Raw genomic sequence first — 17,984 nt, 5'->3', positions numbered from 1 at the left:
GTACACTGTCCGCTTGAAACATCGCTACTGCTTTTATGCTCACGTAGAAGCAGTGCGCGTGCTGTTGAGCACGGGACTCGTTCGCTGTGCCATCTGTAATGGCTTAACGATCCATCTGTGTATGTGCAATAGTGTGACTAATTTATTGTCCGGTGAGCTTACATGACTACTTACCAAGAGTAGAGCATTAATTCAGTTTTTCACACTCCTAAGCAGTTAAACTCACACACATTTGCTTACTGTTTTTAGGGGCCGATGACCTTCGATTTTAGGCCCCTTAAAACATCATCATCATCATCATCATCATCATCATTACTCTGCTTTTAGTAAATACTGTAATGTAGAAATTCTATATGACTGGTACTAAGCGAGAAAATTTCTCTTCAGGAAAATGTATAACTAAGGTGTTGAGCTCACCCCTTTTTTCGTCCTCTTCAAGCTGCCTAATTCGTCGCTGAATTTCTTCCCACATTGGATCATCATCACTATGACAAAAGAATGAAATCTGTACAATACCATACGGAGAAACTTCTGTATAAATATAAGTACAATAATGCAAGATTTACTGTTCAAAGCGAAATAGTTTATTCATGTCAAAAGAATGGACCCACAAAGAGCGTAAGAGTGTGGTCTGAGAAGGAAATCGAAGGCAAAAGATCAAGAGGTCGGCCAAGAAAGAGGTGGATCAATCAAATTAAAAATGATCTAAATGAACGAGTCCTGGATTTGCATCAGGTTATGGAAGAAAACACTTACATGGACAGGAGTAAATGGAGAGCGCTCATTCACCGCACCGGGGGAAACTGGAGCTAGTTCGAGATGATCGAGATGAATGCAAGATTAGTTTTTATTTTAATATAAGGGAGATACAGATCAGTTTTGTACGATGGAAGTCCACTGAAAGCTTTAAGATGAAGGAAAGAAATATCGGCAAAATGCACGTTCATGAAGGTTACAATAATAAACTTCATTTTTTGATAAGACTGCGGCCGAGAGTTGGTAGAGGAATGAACCTTTAGTTCGAAGTAGACACGAGATAGCAAAATACATCCCTCCAAATATGGTGGGTGTCAGGCAGGACATGAATATTCCACGCCAGAGTCCAGAGTTAATCTAATTGTTAGCCGTTCATTACGACTGTTTTAATGCTTCAAGATGGCGGCAATATTGCTTCACCCCATTACCTCTTACCGACGTCAGATTCTGCTTGCTGGGTATATTCATCCTCTCTTCAAAACGAGATGCTGAACAATGTCGTCGCATATATTGTTTAGAAATGATTTCAATTTTAAAACTTGTTTTTGTAACGCTCACGAGTCCAAGTATAGTTCTGAAACTACAGACATTTTATACCGTACATCAACGGAGTATACAGCAGAATTTCAAATTACTTGTCTTAGAAAATGTCTACATCCAAGACCAAGAGGGATCAGATAGGAAAGATGAAAGCGAGGAGCCTGCCACAAGTAAGAGGAAGCAATAGCAGATTCAGCTAGTGGCACGAGAGCCTTCCAGGATCCTTTCTAATATTAATGCAGACAGGGAAATGTACGAAGATGAAAGAAACAGAGCAAAGCAAATAGCTGTTGAATCCGAAAAGAAGTCGTGGAGAGATTTTGGTAATAACCTGGAAAGACTAGGTCAAGAAGCAGGAAACATTTCTGGACAGTAATAAATAATCTTAGGAAGGGATGGAAAAAGGAAATGAACAGTGTTTTGGGTAATTCAGGTGAATTCATAATAGATCCCAGGGAATCACTGGAGAGGTGGAGGGAATAGTTTGAACATCTTCACAACGTAAAAGGAAATGTTCCTGGTGGTGTTGCGAACAACCAAGCTCATGAGGAGGAGGAAAATGATGTTGGTGAAATTATGCTTGAGGAAGTGGAAAGGATGGTAAATAATCTCCACTGTCAGAAAGCAGCAGGAATAGATGAAATTAGACCTGAAATGGTGAAGCATAGTGTGAAGGCCGGGATGAAATGGCTTCATAGAGTAATAAGATTAGCATGGAGTATTGGTAAGGTACCTTCAGATTGGACAAAAGCAGAAAATGCACCTATCTATAAGCAAGGAAACAGGAAGGATTGCAACAACTATCGAGGTATCTCATTGATTAGTATACCAGGCAAAGTATTCACTAGCATCTTTGAAGGGAGGGTGCGATCAGTGGTTGAGAGAAAGTTAGATGAAAACCAGTGTGGTTTCAGACCACAGAGTGGCTGTCAGGATTAGATTTTCAGTATGTGCCAGGTAATTGAAAAATCCCACGAGAGGAATAGATAGTTATGTTTATGTTTCGTAGGTCTAGAGAAAGCATATGACAGGGTACCGAGGGAAAATATGTCTGCCATACTGGGGAACTATGGGATTAAGGGGAGATTATTATAAATCAATCAAAGGCTTTTATGTTGACAATTGGGCTGCTGTGAGAATTGATGGTAGAATGAGTTCTTGGTTTAGGGTACTTACAGGGGTTAGACAAGGCTGTAATCTTTCACCTTTGTTGTTCGTAGGTTACGCGCATCATCTGCTGAAAGGTATAAAGTGGCAGGGAGGGATTCAGTTAGGTGGAAATGTAGTAAGCAGTCTAGCCTATGCTGACGGCTTAGTCTTAATGGCAGATTGTGCCGAAAGCCTGCTGTAAAAGAGGTGCAATGAGTATGGTATGAAAACTAGCCTTTCGAAAACTAAATTGATATCAGTAGGTAAGAAATCCAAGAGGATTGAATGCCAGATTGGTGATACAAAGCTGGAAAAGGTAGTTAATTTCAAGTATTTAGGATGAGTGCTCTCCCAGGATGGAAATATAGTAGTAAGATTGAATCAAGGTTCAGTAAAGCTAATGCAGGCTAATGCAGTGAGCTCGCAGTTGCGATCAACAGTATTCTGTAAGAAGGAAGTCACCTCCCGGAAGAAACTATCTTTACATCGGTCTGTTTTCAGACCATTTTTTCTTTACGGGAGCGAAAACTGGGTGGACTCAGGATATCTTATTCATAAGTTAGAAATAAGGGACACGAAAGCAGCGAGAATGATAGGTGGTACAAACAGGTGGGAACAATGGCAGGAGGATACTCGGAATGAGGAGATAAGCACTAAGTTAGGAATGAACTTGATGGATGAAGCTGTACGCATAAACCGGCTTCGGTGGTGGGGTCATGATAGGTGAATAGAAGAGAATAGGTTACTTAGGAAAATAATGGACTCTGTTATGGAGGGTAAGAGAAGTAGAGGGAGACCAAGGTGACGATGGTAGACTCAGTTTCTAACGATTTAAAGATAAGAGGTGTAGAACTAAATGAAGCCACAGCACTAGTTGCAAATAGAGGATTTTGGCGACGTTTAGTAAATTCGCAGAGACTTGTAGACTGAACGCTGAAAGGCATGTCTGTCTGTTAGGTCATCAGCCCAGAGGCTGGTTGGATCCTCAAATAGCACCATCCAAGGTTATGCGGTTATAAGGAAACCCCAAAAACCAATGGCAGCACCAAAATGAGGCGTACTAGGCAAGATGAGGAGTGAGGTAGTTTGCCATTGCTTTCCTCACTGGATCAGAAAGTACTATTGCAGCACGACTGACCCTATGACCAGCACCTTTCATAACACTCAGATGCACTAGTCATGCTCTGAATGTCATTACTCAGCACTACCCATACCCCAGCAACTTCCATATTGTCACAGCCATGGATGTTGACTGGGACTTCAGTGGAAGCTACACTTTACTCTGGCCTGTGCCAAGAGATGGATGCAAAAGTACTGTATCCATCAAGAAATAACAGCAGGCAGCTGAAAGGCATAACGGTCTATAATGATGATGTACGTATATTATAATAATAATAATAATAATAATAATAATAATAATAATAATAATAATAATAATAATAATAATAATAATAATAATAATAATCGTTACCGTGTTAGTGTGGATCACACAGGTGAAAGAAGGTGCGGGCATAAATGGGTGGATATAAGACAGTCAGAAGATTAATTTAAAACTTTAAAATTAGAGCTATATTTCTTTCTCTTCTTTTTTCTTTTCAAATTTTAAATTTTACACTTTGCTAAGAGAGCAACAATTCAGGTACAGAACTAGCTCGTTAGCTTAGGTACATTGTTGGAAAAATCAGAATAATCAACAAATCGACAATTAACAATCTGAGCTTGAAGCTCCTAATTTACAAATGTTTCTTGAGCGCATTCCATTAAGGAGACGGATCGCCCAATTTCTTTCACACCACTAGTAAGAGCATCCTTGCTCTACAAGTTTACACTTAGTAATCTATTTCGGAAAATACACACTTTCCAGGCCTGTCAAAGGCACAACCTACATTTAACAAAATTAAACAGTATTCACTGTTTTATATGTTCAACAGTCTGGTATATTTAACCTGAAATGAACGAAATGGAGTTTAACAGGGGTAACATGTACCCATTCTACAAGGCCTTCGGTAAAAACAAAAGGTAAGAGTTATTGGCCCAAAAACCAAAATGGTTAGGGGGCGAGCACTTGCGCTCCTTAAAATTTACATAAATGCATAAAACCCTATTTGGGCTTATGACCCGACGTTACAGAGGCTAAGCCTATACTACGGAGGTGACTAGATGGAGAAAAAATTTAAGTTACAGAAATTACAAGTTAAAAAAGTTTCAAAAGCAGTCACCTCAAAATCAAGTTGAGAGAGAACACGAGAGGGTAACTCACTCTCTATTCCCTGATTCCGGTTATACTACGGAGGTGACTAGATGGAGAAAAATATTTAAATTACAGAAATTACAAGATAGAAAAGGTTAAAAAGTAATAGTCACCTCAAAATCAAGTTGAGAGAGAACGCGAGAGCGTACCTCACTCTCTATTCCCTGATTCCGGTTAAGTTAATTCAGCTTGCTTGAATTTTACATTTAAAGTTTGATATTTACATTTTAGAAAATAAAGTTACATTACTAAGGATTTGAAACCTTCCCCTCCATCTAACTTTGAAAGACTATCAGATTTTAAACTGGAACTGCCATTACCTTGAGCTGGTGGACCTCAAGAAGATAGATGAGGTGGCCCCCGCCTCTGTTACGAACACACTCTAGACTGGAGCAATCACTAAGACAACCTGGTCCGAAAATGTACCTGCTTTTATAGGCGAGGGGAAACTCTGGGCCAAGGCCCTGACACAGCCCCAATTCTCATTGCATAATGAAATAAATACCAGAAAGTTTGATTGGCAGAAAAATAAATGTAGGCCTACATAATTTTTCATTGGCCAACCTCTTAAGTTGGCGGGAAGAGATAGAAAACAAAGTATAAACAATTCAGTTTAGGAAACCTTAACGTACAAAATTCATCTAGTATTTTAATAGTTCATCTTTACACTAGAGGGCACAACATAAGTTTATAGTAGCGACATCTGTTGAGAAATGTTCAAATTTATTTTACTAGTTGTTGCAAGGTTTATATTTCAGATGGCATTCTCCAGGGCGCTTCATTTAAATGCGCGGGGTGGGTGTACCTCCTGTACAATAATAATAATAATAATAATAATAATAATAATAATAATAATAATAATAATAATAATAATAATAATGTTATCGTCTTTACGTCCCACTAACTACTTTTTCGGTTTTCGGAGAGGCCGAGGTGCCAGAATTTCGCCCCGCAGGAGTTCTTGTATATGTCGGTACATCTACCGACAAGAGGATGACGTATTTGAGCACCTTCAAATATCACCGGACTGAGCTAGGACCGAAGCTGCCTAGATAGGGTCAGAAGGCCAGCGCCTCGACCGTCTGAGCCACTCAGCCCGGCAGGATCCTTTCTTTAGTCGCCTCTTATGACAGGCATAATATACTGTGAATATATTCTACCACCTCCACCCACATGGGAAGAGTAATTGGAAGTAGAGAAAGACCAACAGACCTCAACAGACATCTTATAAATATTGTGACTCTGAAGAGAGTGGATGAAACGGAGGAAAATTCGGTCTCAGTTCTTAATAATTGGTCACACCTACCTTATTATTCTTGTCTGTGGTGGGTAGATACCTTCTGTACCTAGAAAGATACGAATCACTAAATTAAAAACTGTTTCTCTATCTCTCGCTGTAAATTCCTATCCTATGAGGTTTGCGTTGGAATGTATGGTGTAAAATTTCTTGTATCTAATAGGACTCTACTCATACTGACAATATTGAAAGAACTGTGGAAATAAGCGCATTTATAACGAGAATTTCAGGAACTCGTAGCACTGTCCGTACTAATATTATAGAGAGAAGTATTTGTGAGTGTGTACGTGAGACTCATCTTGGGAAGCATTCAATGGATTTCACTCATTTCACAATAAGAAGCTTTTTTCGTCCAGATGATAATAGGCTATATATAATTATGCTAGCTTATTAGTGGAGCAGGTATTTCTTAAAAGTGTAGAGCAAGTAGGCAAAATGTTGTGTCTGGAAAGTGAATACGCTGCCTGAACTGTCAAGTCCTATAAAAATGGAGCCCACCAAATCTAGTTATAACTCCAAAAATAAGTGCATATGCATCTTCTTCTTGAAGCAGGTTTCCTGTGTATTTGATGCATGACTTGTCGAAAAATAACTGGTTACTCGTTAGTGTGATAAAACAAAATGGAAAGGGGTTGCGTCGGGGTCATAGCCCCAAGTTTTAATGTGCACTGCCTGACAGAAATATTTAAGCATGGAGAAAATGGTCGGATGTCGATGTAACTTAGTACACACCATTGGCGGGTATGTAAATTAGAGTTGCAATTTTTTGTGACAGGCAGAATGTCACCAGACTGCATTAGTGTAGCTCGTGTTTAGTGTTGTTACTAGACCTGGTAAGGTATAGTGTATAACGCACGTGAACAGCGTCAGATGTTGAGTGATCGCTGTTAAGTACATGAAGATACCGCATACTCGTGTGGGACAGCGTTCTCAGCACCTGAAAAAGTATGAAACGGGCCTCAATAGTGGGTCTCCGGCTGGTCGAATAGTACAATGTCCAGATTTGTGGTGCATTCAGATGTAACAGTGGCTTGACATTAGACTGTTTGGGAATGTGAGGGCAGGCATACTCATCGTGAAGGTTCCGGTCGACCACATCTGAACACCACAGGGAAGGATCACCGTATTGTGTACTAAGCACATCGTAACCCCTTCACATTTGCGCAACTTTCTGTGTTATCCCGCACCATTGATCGGAGACTAGCAGCAGTCTGACGAGCACTGCTGACATGGAAATATTGTTCAATCGTGTCAACTGGAAGTCCGGTTTGAGCTGGGGCAGTGAGCGGTTCTCTGTACACTGCATTCATTGCGTGTGACGTTGGCGCGTTAATATTTTTTCCAGTAAAATAAAGTAAAGCGACAATGGCAACCAATAGCATTAGGAGAAATACAATAAAATGTGTATTTACCGACAAGACAAATAAACCATGGCCAACAGAAATTCATGAGTGGATTCAGCAAACCTTACAACTTACATTTGATCAACAGGAAGCCATTCAACTCGACAATCTGGAAACCGCTGTCTATATTAAACTAACCAGTAAACTACTGATGGAGAAGATATTGCTAACTACAAACGTAAAATCACAGGTACAAAAACTTAATGGTTCCTTCTCTGATGTTGTTATAACTTGTGCAGATGTTTGTAGTAAATTGGTCAGAATAATGAACCTACCAACAGAAATGCCGATTTTTTTAGCCAGAATAGGAAAGTCTGGGAAATCAGAAATGAAAGATGATCTTCAGCCTACTTCTATAACATTTACAGTGGTATCAGAGCTATGCCATACCACCAATCGTGGCCATAGAGGGATATAAAGCGCAGGTAATATCTGAAGGGCAACCTACATCTTGCTTTTACTGCAACACTACGGATCATTTTAGACAAGATTGCACCATTAGGCGAGGCGAGAACAACAAAACAGGGCCCAGATTACCTAGTGATATAATTGCGAACAGGGACGTCACACTGATTCATCCGCTGTATTAGCGCTCTATACTATACCCACAAGCATACCTCACAAAGACAAACCTCCCCCAGTACAAACACAGGCTGCAGAACAACACGCAGTTGATCACTCACTTACTCACTCCAATGCCTTAACGCCAACACAAGTCAGCCATGCAGCCTCAGCGAAAAACATATCCACACAGCAACAAATATAGGTATCACCACAAGACGAACACGAGCAACAACAAAGATCCAATAGTACTCAACACAAGAATGAAGGTCATGTCGGAACAGAACTTTCTCTAATACACAACCTTGAACAGGAAATTGTAAACACACCTGTCAACACTAAAGCGGAGAATATAATAAATGCTAAGACACTAGAGAAACCAGGAGAGGGGGCATAGGTATTCAAACAATGAACAAGAGCGTTATTCAAGACAGTACGACTAATAGCATGCAACGGGACGATGAGATCGAAGCGGAAATCTCGAATTTAATGGAAGTACAAGAGACGATGTCAGGGAATCAAGAAAGCCAAGAAGTTGCCATTTCGAAAAGCAAAACAAAAGTAAAAACACATCGACCCTCGAGGGAGAAAACACAGAAGCCATACAACAGCAGAGACCCGCGGCTACAGGAGATAGACGATAGAGTCCCTCTCCCCATCCTCGTTGAATTTATTAGGAGAAGAATCATGCATCTTTTCACGAGTATGCTGTTAACATACACACTGATGACACTAAATATAAATTGTATTCAAAATGCAAGTAAACAGTCGTTTCTGAAACAGATTATTCGTGACCAGGACGTGGATATAGGCCTAGTTATGTTGCAAGAAGTGGCAACCAAAGACCTTGCTCCCATTCCTGGATACGATGAAATTGTTAACGTTACGAGGAAGAATTCAGCATAGGGAACAAGAAAGTTTGACCCAAGACATCATCTTAGTGGAAATCCAGCAGGCAATACCGAATAAATCTCCTGGCCCCGATGGTCTAGGAAGAGCCTTTTACATTATATTATGGTCCATCATTAGAGATGAAATTGTTGCAGCAATGAATGATGCTTGTACTACAGGAAGGAACATCAACAAGACGAAAGAAGGCCTTGTGGTCCTTCTTCTCAATATGACAAATCCGACCAAGTTATCTGACTTTCGGTCCATGACGCTCTTAAATTTTGACTATAAGCTATTAACTAAATGTGTGAAAAAGAGACTAACTGTGTTTATGGAGGACACCACATCCGAACAGCAGTCTGGTGCGATACCATGAAGATGTGTAATAAATTCTCTATGTTTAATTCGGGATATTATAACAATAAAATGAAACTTCTAATATCACTACATTTTGACCACGCATTTGACAGGGTAAACCACAAATATATAAGTGAAACACTAAATGCCCTTGGCTTTGACACTCGATTCACGACTCTTGTGGGTAAAATTCTTACTGGTGGCTCTTCAAGGATTAACATGAATGGTTATTTAACAAAGCCAATCCACATCCATAGAGAAGTACAACAAGCGTGTCCGCTGTTTATGTTGATCTTTGTTCTCTCCATAGAACCCCTTCTTAGCAATCTACAGCAACTTTCAGTCCTAGTAATCTAGGTATTGTCGCCTTCGCAGATGACGTTAATCTAATATTAGATCAAAACATTGATATCAAGCATTTGTTCAAAGTAATCGAGGATTACGGGAGATATTCCGGGGCTCACCTGAACCCAAAGAAGACAAAGGCGATGTGAATTGGGAAAATGGGCCGTGTGCAATAGGTACTTCTAGAGTGTGTAACATTAACACAAGAAACTAAAATTCTGGGAATGACCTGATTTAACTGAGTGGGCCGACGGTTTGCATTTTGTAAAGGGCATATGCGACAGGTTAGGTATAGATCTTTCCTCTTGCAACAACGAATAATGTATGTGAATATGTACTGCTTAAGCAAAATATGGGATCTGAGCCAAATCCTTCTCATACCAAGGATGATTGGTAAACGAATAATTTCGGTTGTTGGTTGGATCATTTGGCAATGATCATTAATACGACTTCACAGAAGTACACTCACCTTACCTCAATCGCAGGGTGGGCTGGGACTAATCGATGTTAAACAGAAAGCAAAAACCGTGTTTCTAACAAGAAACTTAAAGCTGTTTCGTAAAGCAGGGGATCATAAATCGAAGAATTTCCTCACGAGATGCTGCAGTCTTCAACAACGCATTAACCCACCCGCCTATTATGACATCCATCATCATGCACCTCACGCAAGATGACTGAGAGTCGAGTTAAGTCATATGCCAAGGGACGTCGTCACATCTCCAGATGTCTCAACGGGAAAGGTTTATAACAGTATACTGTCTCTACAGTATTTAGCCCCTAACAAAACGAAAAGCAGCTATGATAATCAACTGGAATCGAGTATGAAGGAATATCTCCAAGCATACTTCCAGACGCAGTAAAAGGAAGTTGGTATAAAATAATCCATGACATTATACCGACAAACAGCAGACTTCATCATATTCGTATGATGGAGACGGATTTGTGCAACTTCTGTCAACATAAAGATACAATCCAACACCGACTTACAACTTGTGCGAAGATTCGACTGACGTGGAATAAATTTAAACAGATGTTGAAGTGTATCATCGGACGTCCAAACACATATATCGCACGCGAATGGGTGATCCGCCCTGCATTTAGTTTACAACCACCGCAACTGAACAGTGTTGTCGTGTTACTGTTAGGTTGTTATATCGACTGTGTGCTGAGCCTTACAGTGAACTCGAAAGAATGTCCGAGATAAGTGACTATGTTTTAACGTGCATTCAATGTCCGAAAAGGAAAAGATGATTGGGAGAACATGTAGAGCAGCTAAGTAGTGTTCTGTAAGTGTGAAGTGCTGGAAGTGCCAAGGGTAATTTAAAAAAAATCAAGATGGACTGTATAAAAGTGTGATATACGTTTGTGTGATTCATTCATTTGTTATTTGTTAATTTTGTCATCAACAGATGGGCACTATTGTGATATTCTAAGACTTCAAATAATTAATGAGCATTAGGCAATAAGAAGTTGCAAAGACAGTTTCTGTTCGTGTTTTTCTCTACCTAATTGTGTGTTCATTTATTAAACAGTTGAAATAATTTTATGCATTAACTATTATATGTAAATAGATCAGATGTGAGAAAAACTGGCAATGGATTTTGTCATGATTGTCTTAAGATCTCTGTGGACTGTCTGCGTGATGTTGAGGTACTTCCAAGACCATCCAGACCCCCAGATCTGTCACCGATAGAACATGTGTGGGACCAGCTTGGACACCAGCTCTGTCCCAGGGCCAAAATCCAGGATATCAAGGACCAGTTGTAAGAGTTGTGGGCCAGCGTAGTCATCGGATCATATCGACGAGGAAAATTGTGAACATGATTATAAAAATGAGAGAGAACCATAAAGAAGGAAGGACTCCCTTTACAGTAGATTAATATCGGAGAGTAGACTACTGTTAACAGCACAACACAAACTGCGTTTGGAGTGGTGCCATGACCGCGAAGCATGGACTGCTGATGAGTGGTGTCGCATTGTGTTCCGCAATGAATCGCGGTTCTGCACTACCGCGGATAACCATCGTCTTCAAGTACGGTGGCGACCTGGGGATAGATCCTATTCTTCCAATGTTAAGGAGAGGCACAGCGGTGTTACTTCTGGCGTCATGGTGTGAGGAGCCATCGCGTATGACTTCAGGTCACAGCTGTTCGTGACTGAGGGAACTCTGACGGCACAACGCTACGTCACGGACATCCTACGTTGTGTGTTATCTCGCATGCGACAGACTCGTGGTGCCATTTTTCAACAGGACAATGCGCGTCCACACACGGTACATATCTCTGTGGACTGTCTGCGTGATGTTGAGGTACTCCCAAGACCATCCAGTTCCCCAGGCCTGTCACCGATAAAACATGTATGGGACCAGCTCGGACACCCGCTCTGTCCCAGTGCCAATATCCAGGATATCAAGGACCAGTTGTAAAAGTTGTGGGCCAGCTTGGCTCAAGAGAGGATACAACGGCTTTATGGCACCCTTCCCAACCGAATCCGAGCATGCATCCAGGCCTAAGGGTGTGCAGTGTGGGCTTGTACTTCCAGGTTATTTGTAAATTTGATTCGATTTTGTCACCAAAATAACATCCCATACCCTCTCAACACGTGAAATTTTATTTCTTTTCCTCCTCTCCTTCTGGGTGCTTCAATTTTTTCTCAGGCAGTGTAGAATACTTAGCGTACCGCATGCTAGGTATTGTCTGAAAGAATAGTCCCGTTAGTATGGGTTTGATACGAGTGCTGATTCAGAAGTCATGGTAACTATTTTTAATTTCTCGAAGATGCGGCAATATACATTTGAAGTGCGTTACATGAACTTCGTAATGTTGCCGGCAGATGGGGGTATGGGTGCATGATTCCCGCCATGATCAGGAGGCTTATGTTCGTCGTCTGAAGACAGCGGTGCGTAATGAAAGTACCCGAAGTCTAGCAGCCTGCGTAGATCATAGTCCCTGTGACTTCGATCTTATTACGCTTTGCCAACGAACAAAGCGTTGTTCAAGCCTTCCGACGTGAGGTAGGTATCTCATGCAGCCGATGGTGTTTTCAGACAACCTAGGAGACTACTTTTACGGATGTTAAGCAGCTTGTGCGATACATACAAGTGATTGTATACAAGTAGCATGAGACTAAAACAAATATAACAGTGATTTCTAGAAGCCATGCCTCTGCTTCTACCTTGCCAGAGACTACCACATATGGTGCAAACTTTATAAAGTCCTTGTCGTACACTTTCACAATATAATTAGTATATTTCCTGTGTTGGACATTCTTCGAGAGAAAAGAAGTAGTTGCCATGACTTGTGAATTGGTCCTCGTATTAATGCATCACTGGAGCTGTAGATGTGCTCGCCTTCCCTTGAACGCACGCTCGGACGCCTTAACTTCGAGAAGCTCCCAACAAGCCTTTTGAACTTCGGCATACATGATCTTGCACGTTTTGGAATTCTGACAAGCCGCTCTATCCTTTCAAATATCTTCTGGGTGATTTTGAAGCAACTGATTGTCCAAATGACACGATATATTGCAGAAGAGAGGAATACTTCGCACCAAATCGCTATTGTAGAACTCACCGATACGATTCAAAGGACACCTCCCATCACGTGTTGTTACGTCGGAGTCCAGAGCTATTGTTAGCTGTTCTCAAGTCTGCGGCTCTAGTGCATCAACCGATGATGTCATACCGGTAGTGATGATGATGATTGTTGTTTAAAGGGGCCTAACATCAAGGTCATCGGCCCCTAATGGTACAAAATGAGACGAAATGGAATGACAAATTAATAGTCTAAATTTCTCCACTGACCAGAATTCAAAGCGTGAGTACGAAGAACGAATGGATAGACATGAATTTAAAACAATCAGTGGATGCGACCCGCAATGCTTTACATTCACGCAAACTGACGTAAAAGAATAGGATTACTGACCAAGGGACTGCTGCTATAGCACAACACTGAAACGATGATGCTTGCAGTCTAAAGGGGGTCCAAAATCCAAGTTATCGGCCCCTCATAACAGTACTGATCGCTAGGAACGTAGAACCATGGTATTTGTCATGTTGCGGTACTAATCAAAAGTAGCAGAGACTTGCAGTATTCCACACATTATTGTACTTCTCACAGGTTATGAAATTCGACATATAATACAGACCTATGTTTTTCTCACTTTGCGGCGCCATTTACAGGCAACGCAAAAGAGTATTAACCACAGGGACCTTCCACTATCCCGTAGTGTTCCTCATATAGTGGGTACTAATCACAGGCAAGGCAGAACCATGGTAGCTATCATCCCATGGTCCTGCTCATATGGTGGTACTAATCACAGGTACTGCAAAAGCCGACCGCACGGTGCTCCTGTGTGCTAGTGATCACAAACCTATTTGATACCTAACATAGTGGTACTACGCGCAAGTAAAAGCGACCCATGATGTTCTCCGCGTGGTGGTACTAATCACAAGTAGTTTCATGGTTCCAAGACAATCATCCCTTGGTCGCCCCTTTTAGTCGCCTCTTACGACAGGCAGGGGATACCGTGGGTGTATTCTTCGTCGACGTCCCCCACCCACAGGGGGTTGTGTATTTGGTCCGCGAGAGGTATTTGATTTCCCTCAAGTCCGCCGGCAAGCCGGTTAGGACCCCCCTATCCGCCACCTGGGACGCGCCGGTGTCGTCCCATTTGCGATCAGTCTCATTTGCGATCACTCAGGTAGAATACAAGACCAGTTTATTTTTGACGGGTTAAGCATTGTCCCATTTGCGATCAATGACTCTTAAAATGACATACAAACAGTCAGGTACAGGTTGCTGTGAGGGAATTCCCTACTGAAGAACTGGTATAGGGACTGCCTGGCCGAGGCGGTAAAGGCGTGCTCGGTTCGCCCGGAAGGACGTGGGTTCGAATCCCCGTCAGGAAGTCGTAAAATTTAAGAAACGAGATTTCCACTTCCGGAGGTGCATATGGTCCTGAGGTTCACTCAGCCTACACCAAAAAATGAGTACCAGGTTAATTCCTGGGGGCAAAGGCGGCCGGGCGTAGAGCTAACTGGTACAGGAAGACATCGCCGTGCCGTTAGGGGCGCGCAGCTGTTAGCTTGCACCCGGGAGATAGTGGGTTCGAATCCCACTGTCGGCAGCCCTGTAGATGGTTTTCCGTGGTTTCCCATTTTCACACCATGCAAATGCTCGGGCTGTACCTTAATTAAGGTCACGGCCGCTTCCTTCCCACTCCTAGCCAGTTCTTATCCCATCGTCGCCATAAGACCTGTCTGTGTCGGTGAGACGTAAAGCCACTAAAAAAAAAAAAAAACCTCAAGTAACCGGCGAAACTACAGTACATACTAGGATTCTTACGAATCGTATGTTGAAACTCATTAAATTACTTATACGTACCGTTTGGGACTGATGCGTTAATATCGGGACTAACAGAATAAACAGGACTCAAATGAACCTTTTATTTAGAGTTACGAGATGGTTGTGGATGTAAAGGTGGTTAAATGAGTTTTAAGAAGTAGGACAAAATGGGCGTATTAAAACCGTTCAATTTTACACTTCCCAATTTTAAAACAAAGTATTTTGCTGTAACATTGTGCTTCTTCAATCGTGCTAACCTTTTTGAAGCAATTGTAGCTCGTCTCAAACTTGACAGTTAATTTACACTTTCTTTTACAGTAGGGGCCACTATTAAATTGTTGCTTAAATAATGCTCAAACTGTTCGATTTTTCATACTGACACGTTAAGTAAGCAGCCGCTCAAAATATAATTAGCCTACTTTCATCTATCTGTATGCATGTCTACCTCTTAGTCTCGTTTCTTGATACTGGGTCGGGATGAGATGAGATTAATTTATACGGGATGTTTCTACGGCCGGATGCCCTTCCTGGCACAACCTCAGTTGAGGAGCTAATGAACATGAAATGTGTTATGGTGAAGGGGTGGGAGGACACAGCTCTGGCCTACGGATAGGAACTGCACCGGCATTCACCTGGAAGTGAAAAATTAAACTACAGAAAACCATTCGGAGAACAGCCGACGGTGGGGTTCGAACCCACGCGTTTCCCGAATGCAGAACTTGGCTCCATAGCCGTAGCGCGTTAAAACGCACAGCCACTCAGCCTACTTTCACCTATAAAAATAAAATTATAATTTCTGTCTATACGCTCGGATTAGATGTACAAGATTCCAGAACTTAATGTTAAGATAATGTTTAGATTAAAATAAGTTGAAAAAATTATAATTCTAAGTTATAATGATAGGGCGAAAAGATGAGAGTACATTCGGGAAATAGTGGGTTCAGATCCCATTATCGGTAGGCCTGAAGATGGTTTTCTGTGGTTTCCTATTTCCACAACAAGCAAATGCTGGGCTGTACCTTAATTAAGGCCACGGCCACTTCCTTCCCACTCCTAGCCCTTTCCTATCCCATTGTCGCCATAATACCTATCTGTGTCGGTGCGACGTAAAACAAACCTTCAAGAGAGAGGTTGTGAGGAGTACGCTCTTGCTGCATGGACGTTGGAAATCCCTGACAGGCTGCTGATAATTTTACAGTGGTCGCAAATGGGACACGAACTGTTTTTTCTTCATATTCTTATTTTCCACTGTAATGGGAGTGATCGCAAATGGGACAACTTTTGCTGTGATCGCAAATGGGACATAACCGACGCGCCACGTAGGAGTATCACCTCTTCTCCCTGCTACGCCAGCGTAGCAGGTTCGTGGCATACCGGTAGTGGTGGTGATTGTTTTACGAGGAAGTACAACTGAGCAACCATTCTCTATTAACTCTAATCAGAGGAGGGGTCGGTCATTTCGAAAAAGAAGTACAAGAAATACAAGGGGCACGAACGGCGTAAAAATGAAAGTCTCCCGAGGCCTCGGAAACGTAATGACGTCGGGTCGGAAAATAATAGGAGTTGATCAGATAAGGTCGGATAGGACAGACGAAAGTGAGCAGCCTAGCAGAAGTAAGTGGAACCAGTGACAGCACTAAGATAAAAGCCCCAAGGTCGCCGACCCACGCTCCAAAGTTAAGAGTACCTGGTGCGACGATTTTACTCACCTTCGCCGCTTGCCGCATTGAACGTGCTATTCGCCGCTTTACGACGTAATCTATTTGCAATCGCGCCATATTAATCACCAACTGATTCGGGAGATAATGGGTTCGAACCCCATTGTCGGCAGCCCTGAAGATGGTTTTCCGTACCTTCCCATTTTCACATTAGGCAAATGCTGGGGCTGCACCTTAATTAAAGCCAGACCGCTTTCTTCCCACTCCTAGGCAGTTCCTGTCCCATCGTCGCCATAAGACCTATCTGTGCCGGTGCGACGTAAAGCAAATTATAAAAATTTAAAAAAAATCACCCACTGAGGATGCAGCCTAACGCTGACGTTACGGATTTCAGCCCCTCTCTACATCCTTAATCATCAGAATCGGTATGTCCCCCACCTCGACCAGTATACTGTATATTGAGCTCTCCTCAAGCTAAACGTGGAGTTCGTGACTGTGTGTTTTAACAAAGTTTTATTGATAAAAATATGTTTTGGCAAGTTTTACATTTGGTAGTTTGCATAGCACACGTCTCCTGTTCTATAATAAGTCCATTCCACTCCCACCGTCTTGTTGGTTCTTGAACATTCTCACATTGCTATAATAATTGATTACCAGTAACGACCTGTAACACTTGCTAGGCCACTCAACCGTGAACTAGGACGTGACTACAGTAACCCACACCATGAACCATCTGTATATATTATATATGTATGTAGAAGAACATTTTTCGTTACTAATTTCCCTAACTTTCCCATATTTACTGAAATAAGTTGCCACGCGTTCATTCACCATTTCAATAGGAAGATTCATTTTACGTGTTAGTTTCGTGTACACATCAGCACATGTTATAATTACTTCCAAAATGAAACATTGAAATTCTTTACCTGAGATTTTCTTGCTGTTGAAGTCAGAATTCACCCCTTCAGAAGTTTGCTGGTTAATTTTATGTACACTGCTGTTTCCAAATTGTCCAATTGTATTGCTTCCACTTGATCTACATTGAATTTTAAAACTGCTTCAATCCACTCATGAATCTCTGCCGGCCCGGTTTTGTTTAGTTTATCAGGAAATGCACATTTTACTATACTTTTCCTAATGTTGAAGCTTACCGTCTTCTTTCACTTTGTACTAATACCCCTAGAAATACTCCACCTCACAATACACAACAGAACAGCGCGTTCGATGTTTACGCTTGCACGTCTCACAGCTAGAGTTGGGTCGTTCATGAACTAACTAGTTCATTTGAACGACTCGTTTATTTGAACTAGTTCGAGTTCGTTCAAATATTTTGAACGAGTCGTTCACACGAGCATACAGCATATTAAAGGAGGACGAAGACGTAAGCAAGCACCATCTATTGTAAATCTTACGTACTAGCTTACCTCCAGCACG

At 41.6% G+C, this 17,984-nt stretch overlaps 1 protein-coding gene across 4 annotated transcripts in view; it reads right to left on the bottom strand.

Moving 5' to 3' along the window:
* Positions 1-17,760, bottom strand: part of LOC136875615 (uncharacterized) — a 188,412-nt gene extending 170,652 nt beyond the window's left edge. For all 4 annotated transcript variants that reach the window (XR_011018419.1, XR_011018420.1, XM_068228086.1 and 1 more), the window contains exons 1-3: positions 17,477-17,760; positions 6,003-6,042; positions 418-485 (exon numbers count right to left, since the gene is read on the bottom strand). Coding sequence is in view for 2 of the 4 variants with exons in the window: in XM_068228086.1 (XP_068084187.1) it covers positions 418-472 (55 nt within the window). In the remaining 2 variants the exon portion in view is untranslated. The remainder of the gene's footprint in view (positions 1-417; positions 486-6,002; positions 6,043-17,476) is intronic.
* Between the last annotated feature and the right edge of the window lie 224 nt (positions 17,761-17,984).

The sequence above is a fragment of the Anabrus simplex genome, chromosome 6 (genome assembly GCF_040414725.1).
Source record: "Anabrus simplex isolate iqAnaSimp1 chromosome 6, ASM4041472v1, whole genome shotgun sequence".
Classification (NCBI taxonomy): domain Eukaryota; kingdom Metazoa; phylum Arthropoda; class Insecta; order Orthoptera; family Tettigoniidae; genus Anabrus; species Anabrus simplex.
The sequence above is the reverse complement of the archived record's forward strand: the minus strand, read 5'-3'. Positions and strand labels throughout refer to the sequence as shown.